The 18,862-nt window shown below is 38.5% G+C and overlaps 2 protein-coding genes and 1 long non-coding RNA gene across 3 annotated transcripts; 1 reads left to right on the top strand and 2 right to left on the bottom strand.

The window, feature by feature from the left end:
• Positions 1 to 7: 7 nt before the first annotated feature.
• Positions 8 to 4,829, bottom strand: LOC113570539 (uncharacterized). The gene is made up of 3 exons (XR_003409900.3): positions 4,422 to 4,829; positions 971 to 1,063; positions 8 to 826 (listed from the first exon to the last, which is right to left on the bottom strand). It is a non-coding gene; the product is annotated as an uncharacterized LOC113570539 (long non-coding RNA).
• A 59-nt stretch (positions 4,830 to 4,888) lies between these two features.
• On the top strand, positions 4,889 to 11,557 carry slc25a29 (solute carrier family 25 member 29). Its single transcript, XM_026998988.3, has 4 exons — positions 4,889 to 5,192; positions 6,982 to 7,025; positions 7,776 to 7,859; positions 8,866 to 11,557. The coding sequence occupies exons 1-4, from the start codon at positions 5,165 to 5,167 to the stop codon at positions 9,631 to 9,633; spliced, it is 924 nt and encodes a 307-aa protein (XP_026854789.1). The 5' UTR covers positions 4,889 to 5,164; the 3' UTR covers positions 9,634 to 11,557.
• Positions 11,558 to 11,607: 50 nt separating this feature from the next.
• On the bottom strand, positions 11,608 to 18,753 carry myh6 (myosin, heavy chain 6, cardiac muscle, alpha). The gene has a single exon (XM_035524717.2). It carries the CDS (start codon positions 17,705 to 17,707, stop codon positions 11,894 to 11,896), a length of 5,814 nt encoding a protein of 1,937 aa, XP_035380610.1. The 5' UTR covers positions 17,708 to 18,753; the 3' UTR covers positions 11,608 to 11,893.
• Positions 18,754 to 18,862: the final 109 nt, after the last annotated feature.

The following is an 18,862-nucleotide window of genomic DNA, read 5'->3' as shown; positions in this document are numbered from 1 at the left end:
AGGTGAATGAGTTTAGAGTCAATTAGCAGTTTATTTCACCACTTTAATATATATCTGTTTTCAATTCATAAAGCATTTAACTGAGTTCAAGAAGGCCAATATAATCGGTGCCTGACGTGGAACCTTCTTAATAACGCATTCCTGTCAAATAATGTGCTGTCAGGTAACAGGGAAAAAAACAAAAAACAAAACAATGTTTACAATAAGTTGTTAGAACAGGATGTAACAATTATATTCATCTACATTTCTAAACTCTAAGTTGGCGGTAACATGATTTATATTATATATATATATATATATAAGTAATAGATTTGGTTTTATTGTGCATAATACATATTCAAATAAGCAGAAGTGTCTGTCATAGTCTGTAAGATTTCAGATATTCTGAGTGCCATATGACATCGAACACTATGTATATATTATTTCAGTGCGGTCTCTTTGCTTGAACTGAAGAGGTCCCCTGGCCTCAGTTGAGGCCGTTGTCCCTCAGTCCAGGTTTAAATGAGGTGGTTTTATCCCTGGCACATACGCAGTTGTGTGGACAGGTTGACCCTCGTGGAGCAGCATTGATTAGAAGATAACCTCTGCCTTTCTGATGACTCACTGCAGGGTGACGCACTCCACTCCCCACGTTTCAGCACTCACCTCTGTTTTTGTTTTCTGATCTTATCTCTCTCTCTCTATGGTTGGCAAAGAATCATACCCCCTCAGGGTAATGACTGTTGTTTCACCTCAAGCTGAGGTCAACCCTAGCTAGATGGTGTTAACTGGCATATGGAAGGAGGCAAAATATTGCACCATAGTCAGGAAATCATCCAATAAATTCCTGTCATAAAAAGAAGAAAGAAACCATTTTCTTCAAGGTATTGAAGGGAAAATTCTGTGAAAAATGGTGACCCAAAGACAAATTCAGTTTTCAGTGGAAATCACAATTCCTTACAAATCATCACATATTTGATAAACAACTCACTCCAATACTGTAGTCTGAGCACTCTGATTCCATGTGATTCAGGTCTGTTGCTTGTGTCACAGCAACCTCGGTTGAACCCGTGGCTGTATAGGCCTGCCAAAAGAAGGATCAGCTCAGGAAGTATGGTGCATGGAGGGTACAGAAGGGCAAACAACATGCATCTCACTTGACATTTCACTTGGCATGTTGCCTTTCTACTGTAGGCAGCAAAAATGTCTGGCCACCCCACTGAGTAGCCTTGCCCTGCTACTGAGGGGATGGAGGCAGTGGTTCAAGGACATGAGTGAGAGACTGAAAACAGACTGAAGAGAGGATGTAAACTCATGGTATGGAATTATTTTGTTATAAAAACTGAAACAGGCACCTGGCTTGCCTAATATATGTTAGATGTTAGGTGAATCTTGGTATCACAACAAATATTGTCATAATTTTCCTCATATAATAAAACAATAACATGTTAAACCATATAATATATTGGAGGGCACTTGAATCACTATGTAGAAACCAATTATGTATTTAGATGGAATCACTGGAATCATAACTGTAATTATCAGATTTTAAAAGCTTTAAGCCAGGCAGTTATCGCCCTCTTTGAGGCTGCCCTACTAATCCAGACCTGATTTCTCTTCCTTTCAGTGTAGTTCTGTCTTCAAAGAGTCTCATGCTGCCTTTTTGTTGATCAGTATGACTCAGTGTGCTCAAATGTTTCCCATGAAGCATCTGGTTTCCATTTGTGTATGCATGTGTCATACATTTTCACTCTGTGGGATGGAGATTTTTAAGTGCAAGCATCCTGTCTTCTATCTGGGTGTTAAAGCACTTAAAAAATTATTTTTCTTATTGCCGCTGTTCCACCAATCAACACCTTGAGTGACACTTTATAGAACCAGTCATGCTCCAGTCCAGTAGCAAGCGAACAGAAGAAACACAGAACCTAAAACAGATACACAAATTCCTGCTGAATTAGGCATTGGCAGGCATTGATTTAACATAGGATACACTCACCAGCCATCTATACTGACCCTTGTACTGAAATTCACTGGCCACTTCATTAGGTAGATATTATCTTATAGGTGCATGGTATAAGCATATACTGCAGCCTATCCATTGGCATGCAGAAGCTGGACTATTCTCAATACAGCATAAACACAGACATGGTTGTAGAATCTACATTGGCCAGTACTAATTTATCAAGCACAGCAGTGTTGCTGGAGTTTTTATATGTATACTGTGTTATCATTGGATACAGAGTGGTTCATCAACCAAACAGCAATCAACAGAAGTCCTGTAATCAGAAATTGACCACTGATGAAGGACTAAAGGATAGCTAAAGGATAACACAAATTGTGCATATCAACAGATGGGCTGCACACTCTAGGTACACCTACAAGGTGTTTCTAAAGTGAGTTTCTCTTTAAAAGAGGGTAACTAGAGTGAGGCATTCCAACAAGTTCAGATGTTGCACAGCTGACAAAGAACCTCTATCTACAATATTTTTTACAGACCTAAAATTAGTGCTGCATCATACATGTACTTTGTTTACACACTTAATTCTAAGATTATTTACATATTTGTCTAACCTGCAAAGACATTAAGACTCTCGTTTTAATCAAGTAGATATAACAACAACAACAAAAAACATTAAATAGATTTTGCCACAATTCAGAAAAAATGTCATTAATTATTATAATTTAAGACCTTTCTTCTTCTGCAATTCAAACAAACAGTTTTCTTGAACTGAGGAGTAGTTTGCACATATATAGAGATCCATTTTTTAGGAGTAAAGTCCTCATATATGAAGTGATACAGAGAAACATAGCAATAACATGAAGGTTAAAAGAAGTATTCTTCATATAGGAAGTATATAGGCATATAGGCATGCCATATAGAACTTTGTTTTAAAAAATCAGCAGTTAGAAAATGTTCTAGCCCTGATTAACACAGAGGCAGATGCTCCTAGAGGTTCTCAGTATAAACACTCAGTGTTTTACTTCACAAAGGATTTTCTTTTCATTGTTTACAAAGTTCAGTCTTTTGTGTCAAAAATAGTGGGGTGGGGGCTACTTTGACAAAAAGCCATAACTATTTGGACTGAAAGTGCCACAAATAACATTTAATTATTTCATTAATATCTTCAAATATTCAAATGAAAATATCTATTTACATTTCTCAGAGTGTGAAGCCTGAAGGTGAAATAAACAGAAATGAAGACTGTCTTGACCCTTTACTGTAGGCTAATTACTTCTTCTAACACAGTGGAGAAATACATTAAACATTAAAATCTTGTAATCAAATGGCATTAGAATTGTGTTATTTGGGATGCTGAAATCTTATTAAGTAAATACTATTTTATATTGTATAATAAAATTACTTCTAAGCAAATATTGTTTCAGTGGTAAAAAAATAGAAAACTGATTATTTATTATTTTTACTTTTTTCTATAAAGTGCAGTTCACATGAGGTGAAAAATCAAACTGATTTGTAGTCATCGGATGAACCAGTTTTTGCTTTATAGAGCTAGTTCCCCACATGGAGGAGGCCATGTTTAAAATAGATTTAGTTCAGAATCTCTGAAATACCCAGGACACAAGATGTCAGTATAAAGGCTGTTTTATAATGTGTGTGTGTGTGTGTGTGTGTGTGTGTGTGTGTGTGTGTGTGTGTGTGTGTATACACAACTATGGTCTAAAGGAAGTGGACAGTGAAAACATTTTTGTTTTTTATGACTTTTATGAATTTGGACTGAAACTATGAGGTCACTGTGGCTGCTCAGTTTTATCCTTGCATCATTAAGTCATGCACCAGGGAACTAACAAAAGAGCTAGACTTCTAAATATGCCACTTGCATTTGGATGTTGTAGCGGTCTCTGAAAATAATGATCAAAGAAATGATAATGCAAATTTTAAAAATTCCATTAAGAGCATAAAAAACTTAGAATACATCAAATATTGAATTGATTATGAATGCTGTCCTGGAGGTAGGACTACATGTGTTGGAAAAAGATCTCAGAGAGAATAGTCTAAAGTCGAGAATTTTCAGCTCCAGCTGTGGGAGCCATTGCTCATGTAGAGCTTGAGAACTGCTCTATGAACCGGTTAGGTGTTTAAAGAGTAAAATTGTATACCTGCTGGTTCCCCAGAACTGGAGCTAAAAATATTTGGCCTATCTAGCCTAAGCATATGTGCTTTTTCGCCGTTTTTTAAATAAACAAGTCTATTAATTTATTTATATAAAGCTATTTTTGAAACTTTGGTTGTATTTGTAATCATAAAGAGGATTTACTGTAACAATAGGACCAAAAAGCATGTGACGTCACTTGTAAACAAACTACATGATCGACTGTTTAGTTTACTAACTTCTGACTGTACACAGACGTTAGGCTACCACTTCAACATATAAAACACAAAGATTAAAAATGTGCTTAATGTTTTAAAACTATTGATTACTTACATTTTGCAGGAATGTTGAATTGTTGGCGTTTCGGCCGACTTCTTTTTTTCTTTTGATTTTATTGGCACTGCACTCTGATACACTGGATCGGTTTAGGTAGCTGTTTGCACCCTAGCTAGATAGCTAGCGCTACAAATTTGGTGCATTGTAAAGATGGATGGATCCCCAGTTACTTTACTAGGATCCACTATATCCACAGTTAGATAGCTAGCTAGATAATGTTCTACGGAACATGGAATAGATTTGAGGCACACCCAAAGAATGATGCAACCCAGAAACATAAATTCAATAAAATTGCAGAACACCAATAAGCACAATGGCTTCGGGGGCGTTGTCAGGAGATTGTTTTCAGTTGGACCAAACAGGTTCGCCGGTTTGACGTCCACACAGAGGCCTTGTACTGACAGCCTGCTCTGAAACCGAAATAGACAGCCCTGTAGGCGGTACTTTAGGGTGTAATTTTCCACTACGAACTGAGTTATACAGTTGGTTAAGGTACCGCAGGCTGTTGCCTAGCTGAATTATTTTTAATAGTCTGTATTTTCTTTGCGCCCTATTTACGGGTTGGTGCGAATCTATTCATACCGTCGCAAAATTGAGAAAAACGCAAAGCTATAAGCTTTGCAAGCTGGCTAGCTAGTTTGCCATCTTATCCTTATAGCTAACTGGTTCGCTCCTACGTTCAGCGTTTGCAAAGTGAAACTGATACTGTTAACGAGTGGACAAAAAGACTGGACAAAATCATGGACTTTGTTGCTGGCTGCTTAGGAGGTAAGTGAATAGCTAGATAAGATATCTGGTTGTCCATGAATTGAGTTGACCTCCCATAATCTCATTTCATTCACTGGCGGCGTTGAGCCCGAGAGCGCGAGCTCAAACTGTTGGCTAGTTATCGAGACACATGAATGCGTCACTATTGTCACTGTTCTGTATCCAGCAAAGTCGTGCAGTTGGTGTATTGCCCCGAGATTGCTAAATCGTCCTGGTTTCAGTGTTTCAGTAATTGTATCGGCAATTTAAAAAGATAGTATAGCTAAGACCGTTTCACACACGCTGCTTCCGCATATTGGGAACAATTATTTTTGTAATATTACAATTAGGCGGTGCTTGGTGTCTTATGTGCCATGTCCTTTGGTTACATATGTGCACAGCTTTTAATAATACGTAATTGGATAGTATGTTATTAGGGTTCGACTAAGAGTATATATATATATATATATATATATATATATATATATATATATATATATATATATATATATATATATATATATATATATATATGACTAAATTATAGGCATATTTCTGATTTCTCAAGATCTTTTTAAATGATAAGTAAGGTAAAAATATGAGAAAGTAAGTTGCAGATGAGTGGAATTTTCCAGAACTCCATATGCCAATAATTATTTACTATACTTGGTTACTTGGGAATGATTAACGTATAACTGGGATGCAGCACATGGATTTAATAACTGAAAGAGATAATTGGTCTTACTGGAATCGGAAGAATATTGTAAATATATAACCTCTTAGAGGTTGTTTATATAGTGCATATTGCACATATGCATGAACAGCTGTGTAAAATTTGTTTCCTGGAAGAGTTCAAAATAGCCACTTACCACCTGACTCTTCTGAACCTGTACTAAGGATAACCATCCACACACCCTTAAAAGAGCCAATCACAGAGTCTTGGGGTCTGTTGGGTTGGTCTGTGTGGACATATCTGACAACAGCTTTGTGCAGTGCTAGGTGCTGTTGAAGTAGAATTGAGTGGGGTATGATGCAGTTGTTCTCTAAACTGGAGCAAATTGGATGTTTAATTGTTAAATGTGGTTTTAGGTTTAAAGGATTTACATGATCCCATGTAATTATCTGACCACATTTAGTGGCGCTTGTGATGACAGTTTTACCATTTGTGGAAAAATAATGATTATTTATATGCCACTGGCATTTGTAGTGCAGTCTCCATGGTGGCATGGTGGCAAAGGTCTGAGGATTAAATATTCACTTTCAGGAGTAAGGATCACTTATGACTGTTATTTCCAATAAAGGATATGTTTTTTCCTCATAAGCAATATCAGCAGTTGTTGTTTCAGTATCATCAGTTTTCAAGTGTCTATTTAAGTGCTGAGAAAAAATGAAACTGAAATCACAGGAACAGTGATGTTTAGAGGGTGCCACATTGTGCTGATTGTGGAGTAGAGACCCTAAAGAAGATTCCACAGACATTTCTTAAAGTTCCACAGAATTTGGGTTTTTTTTAAATGTTTTTGAGTTATGACTGTTACTGTGTACAAATTATTTTAGAATTTTAAGTGATGGCTTCACAGAGAAAAGGGTTTGCCAGGCACATATCGATAAATACATCCTAATGTTAGTTAGCCTTACTTAACACTGCCTTCCACTGGCTGACTGCAGCAGTGCAGTTTTTAAGATGAGTACGGGAAGTACTGTTGTATTACAGTGTTTTTCTTTTCTTTGCATGCAGTGCTCATCTCTTTCTTTTCAATAATAGGCTATATTGTTAGTAAATAGTCCAAATTCAATTGCTTCTTTTCAGGTGCTGCTGGGGTCCTAGTTGGACATCCTTTTGATACTGTAAAGGTGAGTCTGGTCTGTTAGTCCAAACTTCTATGGTCTTGTTGCATCAGTTTTGATTGTTATTGGTTGAATACAGGAGATTTGTGACCTGTGATTACAAAGATCTGCATACTGCAAGGCAGTCACAAGGTTGCTGTGCTGCCTTTGTATAAGTGATGCACAATATATTTTTTTGGTTAGTCTTTATTGCAGCATTGGCATTTGCAATACATATGTTATTAAAGACTGTAATATGAAATTGAGCGTGGGAATAATTTTGGCCAAAATAACGCAGGTTGATGTAATGATGTCACATCAAGGGTCTACCAATATGTAATAATGAACTGCAAGACACAGGTGCAATATTTATAAACATAACTGCAACCAAGTGTTTTTTCATATTGTGTAGCCCTACATTCTAGGAATGACTTAGGCGTCCTTCGTTGTCCTTCCTTCGTGGTCCTTCCTTCGTGACTGTTCTGAACTTGACTAGTGAAATGTGTCAGTCACACACACCCCACTGCCACTGTCAGTGTCTCTACTGAATTAGTGGAAAGGGTATTATGCAAACTTATTCCCACACAAAATGTTTACCTTTTAGTAATATTAAAAAATAAGTGCATCCTTTAAGAACCTATTCAGTGAATTAGTATTATTTAAGTTTAATATCACCCATCATGTCTTTAAGTATTTGAATAGTTTAACAGTTTCTTTTTTGATACTCACCCCTACTTCCTCAGATTTTTGTAGCAAGCACAAATGTGTCTTTTACAGGTCAGGCTTCAAGTGCAGAGTGCAAAGAAGCCTCTATACAGAGGAACCTTTCATTGTTTTCAGTCTATTATACGGCAAGAATCTGTAAGTACCATGTCATTTTTTTTAATTTACTTTTAAGCATCAAACTAGTAACAAGCCACACATTTATTAATGGCAGTTGGTCAGAGAATTTTGATATTAAATGAATATGGTCAGCAAAGAAGTGTACTTGACCCCAGCTATGAATATTTAGAAAGCTTCTGGGTCTGTTTGAGGAATATAAAGAGGTCTAATCAGATATAGTTTTACCCTGCAGTTGTGAGTGGAATTTGATTAACCTATTTGCTTAAAGCAAATGACATTATAGGAGTTACATTTAAAATAGTTTGAGATTCCATTATATCCAGTCATAGGTAACGCAAGGCAAGTTGTACAGCACATTTCTTACACAAGGCAGTTCAAGGGGCTTTCATATAAAAGCACTTATAAAAGACAGTTCATTTAAATTAAAAATAATGAAAATAAATAAATAAGAATTAAACATGTGCCCAAATAAAACAAGTGGCTAAAATCAAGTAAAAGCTAGGAGTATGTAAATGTAGTACCGCCCCCAACAGCTGAAAACAGTGTCTTTAGTCTATCTGAAAGGTAGATCAGCTAGGTAGGTTTTCAGTGTCAGTTTGAAATTGTCTAATGTCAAGGTACCTCTGAGGTTCTGTGACACTTGGTTCCATTTAAGAGCAGCATAGAAGCTAAATGCTGCTTCTTTGTGCTTAGTGGTTATCTCTGAAATGATTACCTGATAAATTTATAATGATTTATAGATAAGTAATAGTACTTTCAACACTATTCTGTAGAATACTGGGGATACTGTAACATTTCATAGGAAATTGCAGTATGTCAGCACAATGACCTTTGACTTGAAATGGAGGGTAATGTAGAAGGTATGCTTAGTCAAGTTAATACTTTATTGTCTCATCAGCCTCTAGGGTTGCTAGAAATTTTTTGCAACACAATAACAGTAAGTTCACAGATCAGACAAAACATTCCAATATGTGAAAAAAAGAAAAGGGCCTTAATTAAAAAATGACTGCTTTCCTCCCTGCAGGTTTTGGGACTTTACAAAGGCATTGGGTCTCCTATGATGGGCCTCACTTTCATCAATGCAATCGTGTTTGGTGTGCAGGGCAACACAATGCGCATACTTGGCCAGGACACACCTATGAACCAGTTTTTGGCAGGAGCAGCAGCTGGGGCAATTCAGTGCATCATTTGCTGCCCCATGGAACTAGCCAAGACTCGTATGCAGATGCAAGGTACTGGTGAGAAGTCGTCATCATCCCGCAAGGTATACAAAAATTCCCTGGATTGCCTGGCCTGCATATATCAGCGCGAGGGCGTATGGGGCATAAACCGGGGCATGGTCACTACACTCATCCGTGAGACACCAGCCTTTGGGGTCTACTTCCTGGCTTATGATGTGCTAACACGCTCACTAGGCTGTGAGCCTGAGGACCCCTACATGATCCCTAAACTACTGTTTGCTGGTGGCATGGCGGGTATTTCTTCGTGGATCTCCACGTACCCCGCGGATGTCATTAAGTCCCGACTGCAGGCAGATGGTGTTGGGGGCAAGTTCCAGTACAGTAGCATTATGGACTGCACACGAAAGAGCATAGAAAAAGAGGGCTGGCAAGTGTTCACACGTGGCCTCACTTCCACCCTGCTCCGAGCTTTCCCAGTAAATGCTGCCACTTTCGCCACGGTAACCCTTTTCCTCATGTATGTACGCCAGGGTGAGGGAGCCAAAGACTGCGAGCCTGCCCCGCAGCACTGTGGAGCCCTCCAGCAGCAAACACAGCCATCTAGCCTGTGATGGGGCCTCCTGCTGGGATTGCTATGTATACTGGTGCTTGGAGCATCATGGCAGCCTTTTTCCAAGAAGCTGCTAAATACATAGCGGATGCAGATAATAAACTTCCTCCCTGTGTTGATAGGATGGCATACCCATTCTGCAAGCATGTTTAAATGACTTGTGCAGTGTAAAACTGCATTTGTACAATTTTTGTACCATTTGGTATAAAGAATAAGGTTCTTGGCAAAGGCATTTTTACTGAATGTACATATCATTTTTTCCCCTGCATAACAAGAATAGTTCAATTGAAGCAAAACTGGGAATCTTGTTTTTTTTATAACCAATGGTCTGCAACCATTGTGCATACATCTCCCCTGCTCCCTTTTTGTTACACAGAATTACAAGTGTTACTGATGCCATTGGTATTGCACATTGTGACAGAGGCATCAACTATTGTAGCATAAGAAATAACCACACTTAAAAATAGTTAATAATCCAGATATTAATTGCAGATAAAAAGAAAAAAATTGCATAATTTGTAAAAATCCAATAGAAAATCCCTTTTAAGACTGCTCATTCCCTTAATGTAAATCTATTTATAATTTGGCACTCACATTCTGTGTTCTAAACTGTCGGTACTCCACGGATCATACTATTTCATATGCATTGTGATGATTGTGATTGATTATTGCAAATAGATATTTAACAACAGAAACCTGCATCAGCCTTAAAGGGTTTTATAAAATTATTTGAAGCTTAGCTTGTTCTGAGGTGTTCCAATCCTGACAACACCTCAGGATGAACTACAGTCATGAGCTACTGTCATTTTATGCATATAAAGTAAAAATGAATATGAAAATATTTGTAAAATGAGTAATTTTCTTATCCAAGCAACAATTGCACAAAATTGATTTAATGTTGTGTGGTCTAATTTATTTAAACTTGCAATCTCTTTATATTGCCGTGGTCCTTGTGGTAATTGCACAACTACTGAACTAAAGATATCCTCTACGTTACAATCAAATTTTTTGTCTGGGTTTCTTTAAGTAGTTTATCATTGTCCTGTTGTAAAAAGAAGGCAAAAAATTTTTTCCCCCTTATGTCATATGTTCATATCAAAGCCTACCCATTGCTTTTTAAAGGCTGTATGAATAAAAAGGCAATTGTATGTTTGATATTGTTAGAGCAGTAAATGATTAAAAAACTGAAAGGAAACAAACAACTTGGCTTTCTATGGCGAAAGCTTGAATGGAAACCCATGACAATCATGGCTGCTGATGGAAACTGCGTTATGGTCAGTTATCAGAAAAATTGTTACTGTTGTACTGCACTTTTGTAAAGGTCAAAGTCTACTGTCTGTAAAACATCTCATCAGATTATTATGTGTATACTGTACTTCATGTATACATATTCCATCAAAACCTTTATAGTGCAAAGATGTAATCCATTTTATTTTCCTTCGGAAAATGTTACACTTTGTGATGAGTAAATTTCGTGGGAGTAGTTGGTATAAAGGTAAATGTTAAATGGCTTCAGGAAGTCTAGCTTTTGTCTTTGTTTTTAAATGTTCTTTTCTGCTAAGAGAGAGACTGTAGTATATCACTTTATTTTTGTAAGAATTAGAAGTGCAAATATTTTACTATTATTTCTTTTAAAATGTAATTTGTCTGATATGAGTTGACTCATTCCAGGGTCATTAAGTTAAAGGCAATCTGAAAAAAACTCTTAAACAAAAAACAGTTTATTTATGTTTTTCCTTATAAGTAGTCACATGTGCAGATATTTTCTTGGCATGATGGGTAAAGAGAAATTAACCCAAACCAAACTCGCTATCAGAAGCGACATAATTTGTTTTGTATTATTATTTTATTGCTGTTTTCATTTTAATGAAGCAGAAATAATTTATCTAGAATCTAGATCAAATTAAATCAAGAGTGAAACTGAAGTTCTGCAATTGTGTGTTTTATTTCTACAGAAAAGACTTTGAGAACAAGTTATCAGAAGCACTTTTTCTCAGAAGATCAAATTGTGAAAAATAATGAAAGTAATTAAATGCTTGAATATTATGATCCAAACTATGGAGGCTTTAACATAAATACTTTGTTTCTCATAACACAAAACTATTTTCTAGACTATACTAATGTTCTTAATCATATAATAATTATAATATTATAATTATATGTAATATTAATGCCTTACTGCACTGTTAATTTGCCCTAATTAAACTTGTGGAAACAAAGAAACAAATTGTAATTTGATTTTTGTCCAACAGTTGTGATGTTTACTCATCCTGTGATTTTTTACCTGGAACCCCATCTCTAGTTTTGGCACGGAGCTTGTTCACCTGGGATTCTGCAATATCTGCACGCTCTTCTGCCTCTTCCAGTTCATGCTGCAGTTTTCGTAACTTGGCCAGATTACAATTTGCTTGCTCTTCTGCTTCTTCAGCAGAATGCTTGTAGGACTTCACTTTTAGCTGTAGTTTGTCTACCAAGTCCTGTAGTCTTGCCATATTCTTGCGATCTTCTTCAGTTTGATAGGTGAGTTCCTTAATGCGGCGCTCATACTTGCGAACTCCTTTTATACACTCGGCACCCCGTTTTTGCTCTGCTTCCAATTCATTCTCGAGTTCACGAATGCGTACCTCCAGTTTTTGGAGTTGTTTCTTCCCACCCTTCATAGCTATTTGTTCTGCCTCATCGAGACGGTGCTGCAAGTCTTTAATTGTCTGCTCCATGTTCTTCTTCATTCTTTCAAGATGAGCACTGGTGTCTTGCTCTTTCTTCAACTCTTCAGCCATCATAGCTGCATCAGTTATGGCTTTTTTGGCTTTCTCCTCAGCATTGCGGTTCTCTTGTACCACCTCTTCCATCTCATTCTGAAGCTGTAGCAAATCAGACTCTTGCTTCTTCTTTTGGTTAATGAGGCTAGTGTTTTGGGAGTGGAGTAGCTGCATCCTCTCTGTTACATCTATAAGCTCTTGCTCAGCTAGCTTGCGTCCTCTCTCAGTTTGTTCCAATACTGCCCTCAGCTCCTCCAGTTCTGCTTGAATGAGGTTGTTTCTGCGTTCTAGAAGGGAAATATTCTCTTTGAGATCTTCATTAGAATGAAGAGAGTCATCCAGTTGAAGCTGAGAGTCCTTCAAATATGACTGGACCATCTTCAGTTGTTTCTGTGCATCAGCTGCTTGTCTGTTGGCTTGACTTAGCTGGATTTCCATCTCATTGAGGTCTCCTTCCATTTTTTTCTTGACTCTTAAAGCTTCATTACGGCTTCGTGTTTCTGCTTCAAGAGAGGTCTGTAGGGTTTCCACCATTCGTTGGTAGTTCCTCTTTGCCTGTTCCATTTCCTCATCCTTCTCTGCCAGCTTTCTTTCAAGATCAGCCTTCACCTGATTAAACTCAAGTTGAGCTCGTAGGATCTTGCCTTCCTCATGCTCTAGAGAGGCCTCAGCCTCCTCCAGTGCAGATTGCAGTTCTGCTTTCTCTTGTTCCAGTTGTTTCCTTAGTTTCTCCAGCTCATGAACGCTCTTACCTCCTTCACCAAGCTGATCTGTTAAGTCTGATATTTCTTCTTGGAGATTTTTGTTCTCTCTTTTGATTGTTTCAAGATGATCAAGACATTCCTCATAAGCATTTTTCAGTTTGAAAAGCTCAGTACTTAGGTTTCGTGCTTCTTTTTGAGATGCCTCCAGTTCACACTGTGACTCCTCAAACTTTTGCTTCCACTCTGCCAGGACCTTGTCGAAAGCCCGCTGTTTCTTATCTAGAACAGCAGATGCTGCATTTGAGCGTTCAAGGTCTAGCATAAGATCTTCAATCTCATTTTGTAGACGATGCTTAGTTTTTTCAAGTGATGAACACTTTGCATTAACTGCTTCTACTGCCTCCTCTGCCTCTTGTAGCCTTTGGACAAGTTTTTTTTTGGCCTCTTCTAGTTCCTCTGTCCTCTGAATGCCATCAGTTTCATACTTAGTCCTCCAAGTTGCAACTTCAGTATTTGCCTTGGATAGTGCCCTCTGGAGCTCTGCTTTAGCCTCCTGCTCCTCTTCAAATTGCTCCCTCAGCAAGTCACAATCATGACGGGAAGACTGCACAGCATGAGCAAGGGCATTCTTTGCTTTCACTTCCTCTTCAAGTTGCCTTCTCAGGTCCTCTAGTTGTTGGGTATAGGAGCTTTTTCCTCTTGTAAGTTGTGATATCAGGCATTCTTTCTCCTCAAGTTGCCGTCCAAGCTCCCCATTTTCAGTGAGCAGCTTGGCTCTTTGGATTGAGAAATCATTTAGAGCCCTCTGGGCCTCTTCAGCCTTGGACTTATGCTCATTCATCTGATCCTCATGTGAACGACACATCTTTTCAAGATTCACCTTTGCTTTCACAATACTCTCCATGGTTGAGGCCAGATCATCCAGCTCTAACTTCAGTTCTGTCTTCTCTTTCTCTAACTTTTGCTTCACTCTCTGCAGATTGTCAATTTGTTCCCCAAGCTCAGCCACACTATCAGCATGCTTTTTTTTAAGAGCTGCAGAAGTGGCCTCATGTTGAAGTGTAGATTCCTCAAGATCCCTACGTAACTTCTGAAACTCAGTCTCCCTTTTTTTGTTGAGCTCTACTTGAACAGATGTAGCTCCACCTGCCTCCTCAAGGCGTTCACTGATGTCTTCTAGTTCTCGAGACAGATCAGACCGCTGTTTCTCCACCTTCGCTCGGGCTGCACGCTCAGCATCTAATTCTTCCTCCAGTTCTTCAATACGAGCTTGGTTTTCTTTTAATTTTTTTTGAAGTTGCACTACAGCCATCTGCTCATCCTCAATCTTTCTATTCAGATGACATATTTCAAAGTCTTTTTTTTTCAGTTTCTCCTCTTGTTGCTGTTTATCATTTTCTAAATCCATTACATTTTCTTGAATCAATTTCAGATCTCCCTCCAGTTTTCTCTTAGCTCGTTCTAGATCCATTCTAACTTTTTTTTCTTGTTCTAGAGAGCCCTCAAGGTCATCCACCTGCTGCTCAAGCTTAACTTTAGCCTTTAACAAAGTATTTGCTTTGTCCTCCTCACTCTGAAGATCATCCAGTGTCTGCTGATGCGCTTCCTGTAGAGCTTTTTTCTCTTTGGTGAGTTTCATTATGATGTCATCCTGGGAGGCCATTTCCTCAGTGAGGTTTTTCACTTTGTTCTCAGTGGCATGCTTCTCTTTCTCAACCTTAGCAAGAGTCAGCTCAAGGTCATCTATATCTTTCTTAAGTTCAGAACATTCATCTTCTAACTTGCGCTTTTTGGCTGCGAGGTCTGCATTTATTTCTTCCTCGTCTTCAATCCGCTCAGTCAGTTCTTTTACTTTAGCCTCCAGTTGAATTTTGCTTTTGATCAACTGTTCACAGCGTTCCTCGGCATCTGTTAGTGTATCTTGCTCTGATTGCAGCTGGAGAAGTAAATCATTTTTTTCTTGAAGAAGTGTGACCATTTTCTCCTCTAGCTCTTTCCTTCGACCTTCAGATTTGTCCAGGGCCTCTTTTAATTTATTGAATTCATCCTTCATGTTTGCCATCTCTTTTTCAGCTTCAGCACTCTTTAACAGAGGCTTTATCTTAAAGAACATTTTCATCCAAGGCCAGTTTTTAACACTTAGGAAGGAGCGAAGGTTCCACTGAATGACCATTAGGGCATCCCTGCGTTCTACAAGCTTCTGATATACTTCCCTCATCAGAAGAGCTCGAGCATTGGCTTGTATCCTTGTAATGATGCGGGCAAGTTGTTCATCCCGCATCTCCTCCAGTGTACCTAGCAGACCTGCTTTGAAAAAGACTTTTGTGTGGCCAAACTTGTACTGTGTATGATCAATGTCAAGTGAGCCCAGTAGCTTCTCAGCGCTCTTCTTGTTTTCAATAAACTGGCCTTCTGGGATTGCAGATGCATTCAGAATTCTGTATCTCTGTTTGAAATCCCCATAGAGTACCCTGTTTGGAAAACCTTTTCTGCAAATTCTGATACCCTCCAGAACTCCATTACAGCGAAGCTGGTGCATTACAAGGCAATTGTCCATGACTCCAGGAGTCTTGTTCTCATTTGGAATCAAACAGCGCACAAAGTGTGGATGAGTGGTTCTAAGATTTGTCATCAGTTTGTTAAGATTTTCTCTGTGTAAGGCAGACACAGTCTGAAAGGATGAGCCCTTCTTTTTGGATCCTTTCCCACCTGACTTTTCTGCTGATTCTGCTCCTGCATAGCTTGAGAAGAGGTGACTTAGAAGCTTCAGAGAGGATTTTTGATATAACCCAACTACTGTTTCATTCAGTGGATCTTTATTCTTCACAAGCCAGCCTGTAATATTGTAATCAACAATGCCAGCATAGTGAACCAATGCAAAGTTTGCCTCTGCTTTGCCCTTGACAGCACGTGGCTTCTGAAACATGCTGGACTTGCCCAAATGATTATCATAAAGCTTTGCTTTGAAGGTCTGGTCACTTGCCTTTGGAAACATGCACTCTTCCTCTAGAATAGACATTATCCCAAGGGGCTTCTCAATCAAGTCAATGCAGGCTTGCAAGTCCATTCCAAAATCAATGAACTCCCAGTCTATTCCTTCTTTTTTATACTCCTCTTGCTCCAAGACAAACATGTGGTGATTGAAAAACTGTTGCAGTTTTTCATTAGTGAAGTTAATGCAGAGCTGTTCAAATGTATTGAAATCAAAGATCTCAAATCCAGCAATATCTAGAACTCCAATAAAATATTGTCGATGTTGCTTTGTGTCAAGGGACTGGTTGATTCTTGCTACCATCCAACTGAACATCTTCTCATACACTGACTTTGCCAATGCACCAGTTGAGTAGTACACCTGATCCACACCTTGGCCTTTTGTGACATATTCATTACCTACCTTGACCCTTGGATGACAGAGTCCTTTCAGTAGATCAGCAGAGTTCAGGCCCATTAGGTAGGCTGATTTGTCAGCAGCTTCTGTACCATCGGGTTCTGCCTGCTCCTCACGCTGCTTTTGCTTGAACTTCATGTTACCATAGTGCATGATGGCACCAGTCAGTTTGTACACTCCCATTTTCTCATCTGGGGTAAATCCAAGCACATCAAATGCATTGTCAGTGGCCATCAGTTCCTCACTATCATTAATAGATGCAACAGTTACCTCTCCTTGGGAGATGAAAGAGTAGTCATAAGGATTGTTTGTAATCAAAAGCATGTCCAACAGTTCAGGCTTTGCATTGGACAATATCTGGAAAAATATATGGTAGTTCCTTTCTGATTTTAGCTGAAAGGTGACACGTGACTTTTCCAACAGGTAGGTCTCAATATCAGCTGAAGAAAGTTTGCCACTTGTACCAAAATGTATACGGATGAACTTTCCAAAGCGTGAGGAGTTGTCATTTCTCACAGTTTTTGCATTGCCAAAAGCTTCCAGTGCAGGATTAGCTTGGATGATTTGATCCTCCAGGGTGCCCTTGTTGGAGTCCTTCTTGCTAGCACTTCCACCACCAGCAGCTGCAATACTCGCAAAATATTGGATTACTCTCTTGGTGTTAACAGTCTTCCCTGCACCAGATTCTCCAGTGATGAGGATGGACTGGTTTTCTCTGTCAGTAAGCATGTATTGATAAGCATTATCTGAGATAGAGAAGATGTGAGGAGGAGCTTCTGATCTTTTCTTACCTCTGTAAGCAGCAACAACCTCTTCAGCATACACAGGCAGCCATTTGTATGGGTTCACTGTTACACAAAACAGCCCTGAGTATGTATAAATCATCCAGGCTGCATAACGCTCTTTGAGGTTAAACAGCACTGCAGGCTCATGGAGAAAAGTGAACATTGCCATATCTTCAATTTTATCAAATTTAGGCGGGTTCTGGGGATGGACATCTGCCTCCTTCACAGTAACAGTCCTCCCACCTTCTGTTTTCACAGTCACCTTTCCTCCATCCTTGCTCATAATTTGCCCTTTGATATACTCCACTTTTTCGTCCACCACAAAACATTCAGTTTTGATGTCAAAGGGTCTCGTCTGAGCTTCAAGTCGTTCTTTCTCTGACTTCCTTAGGAAGGGAGCTGCTTTTCCAAACTCTGCCATGAGCACATCATCCATTGTGATCTCTTGATTTCCTCAGATGTAGTAAGAACTAACAAACAGTACTCAGAGCCAAAGCTGTGTCCAGTAGGAGCCGTAGAAGACTGACAATGCACCTCTTTTATAACGGATGCCCATGTTCCAAATAAGGATGTGCCTGCATGCATCATGGACATGAAGGAGACCATAAAGAACAAGGGAAGTTTTATCAAAACATTTTAAGTGGTGTGGGGGCAGTAACAAGACCTTTAGGTGATTGTATCCTTTTTAGGACAACTGTCACCTATCTGATTGACTATTTCTGCTACTCATCTCAAACAGACATTTCAAACATTTCCATGACAGTCTAACTCTAATACATATTCTAATAACCAACCCACACGCTGTTTGCTTAGTATTTTAACATATCATTCACAAGACATTTGTAGTTTTGCTAGTAGTACCTATTGTGTTTTTAATCATCCTGCAGTTTAGTTTTTTATTACATTAGACCTCATGAATGGCTGCTGAGAACAAGCTGCTGACCATAAATCATGTATATTAAGAAAAATGTGATTTGCATATTTATATTTGAAACTGTTTATTTATAAACGGTTTATATATGAAACAAAGTAATTCTAGTGCAGTTTAAAATGGGGTTGAGTTTAATTTAGGTTTTTATCTTGACATGCCAGCACACCACTTTCTTTATCAAATGTTTCCTTAATAGAATCCATGTAACACTCTTACTACAGACTCAACCAGCTCAACCATGTTTAACAGCACACAAATCGGTACTTACAAATGTCAGCCCATTGCTTTTATGCCCCACTATCTCTTGTACTCCTGGAGTGAAAATAATATATCTGCACAAAATTTGATTCCTGTTGATATTATATACAATTCCCAAGCTAAACACAAGGTGCAGATTTCTTTCTTTGTATTAATTATATTAAATATAAATGCCCCAAATGCCCTTTAACAACAAAGTTTACCTTGCACCTTTATGATAGCAAGAGGGTAAGTGCATTTGTATACTTAAAATGTATCACAAGCCAATATATCATAAAAGGCATTACAATTACAGTATTTAGCTGGTGCTTTTATCCAGTGACTTACAATTATGACTGAATACAATTTGAGCCATTGAGAGTTAAGGGCCTCAATTGCTCAGGGGCCCAACGGTGGCAACTT

The sequence above is a fragment of the Electrophorus electricus genome, chromosome 7, assembly GCF_041902795.1.
Source record: "Electrophorus electricus isolate QZ-2024a chromosome 7, ASM4190279v1, whole genome shotgun sequence".
NCBI classification, from domain to species: domain Eukaryota; kingdom Metazoa; phylum Chordata; class Actinopteri; order Gymnotiformes; family Gymnotidae; genus Electrophorus; species Electrophorus electricus.
Note: the sequence above shows the minus strand (reverse complement) of the source record. Positions and strands in the feature narration are given on the sequence as shown.

Coding starts and splice junctions, on each gene's coding strand:
- myh6 (XM_035524717.2), bottom strand. CDS start 17,707: ATGGATGATGTGCTCATGGCAGAGTTTGGAAAAGCAGCTCCCTTCCTA.
- slc25a29 (XM_026998988.3), top strand. CDS start 5,165: ATGGACTTTGTTGCTGGCTGCTTAGGAG. Junction 5,193..6,981: donor TGTTGCTGGCTGCTTAGGAG/GTAAGTGAATAG, acceptor GCTTCTTTTCAG/GTGCTGCTGGGGTCCTAGTT. Junction 7,860..8,865: donor CTATTATACGGCAAGAATCT/GTAAGTACCATG, acceptor TCCTCCCTGCAG/GTTTTGGGACTTTACAAAGG.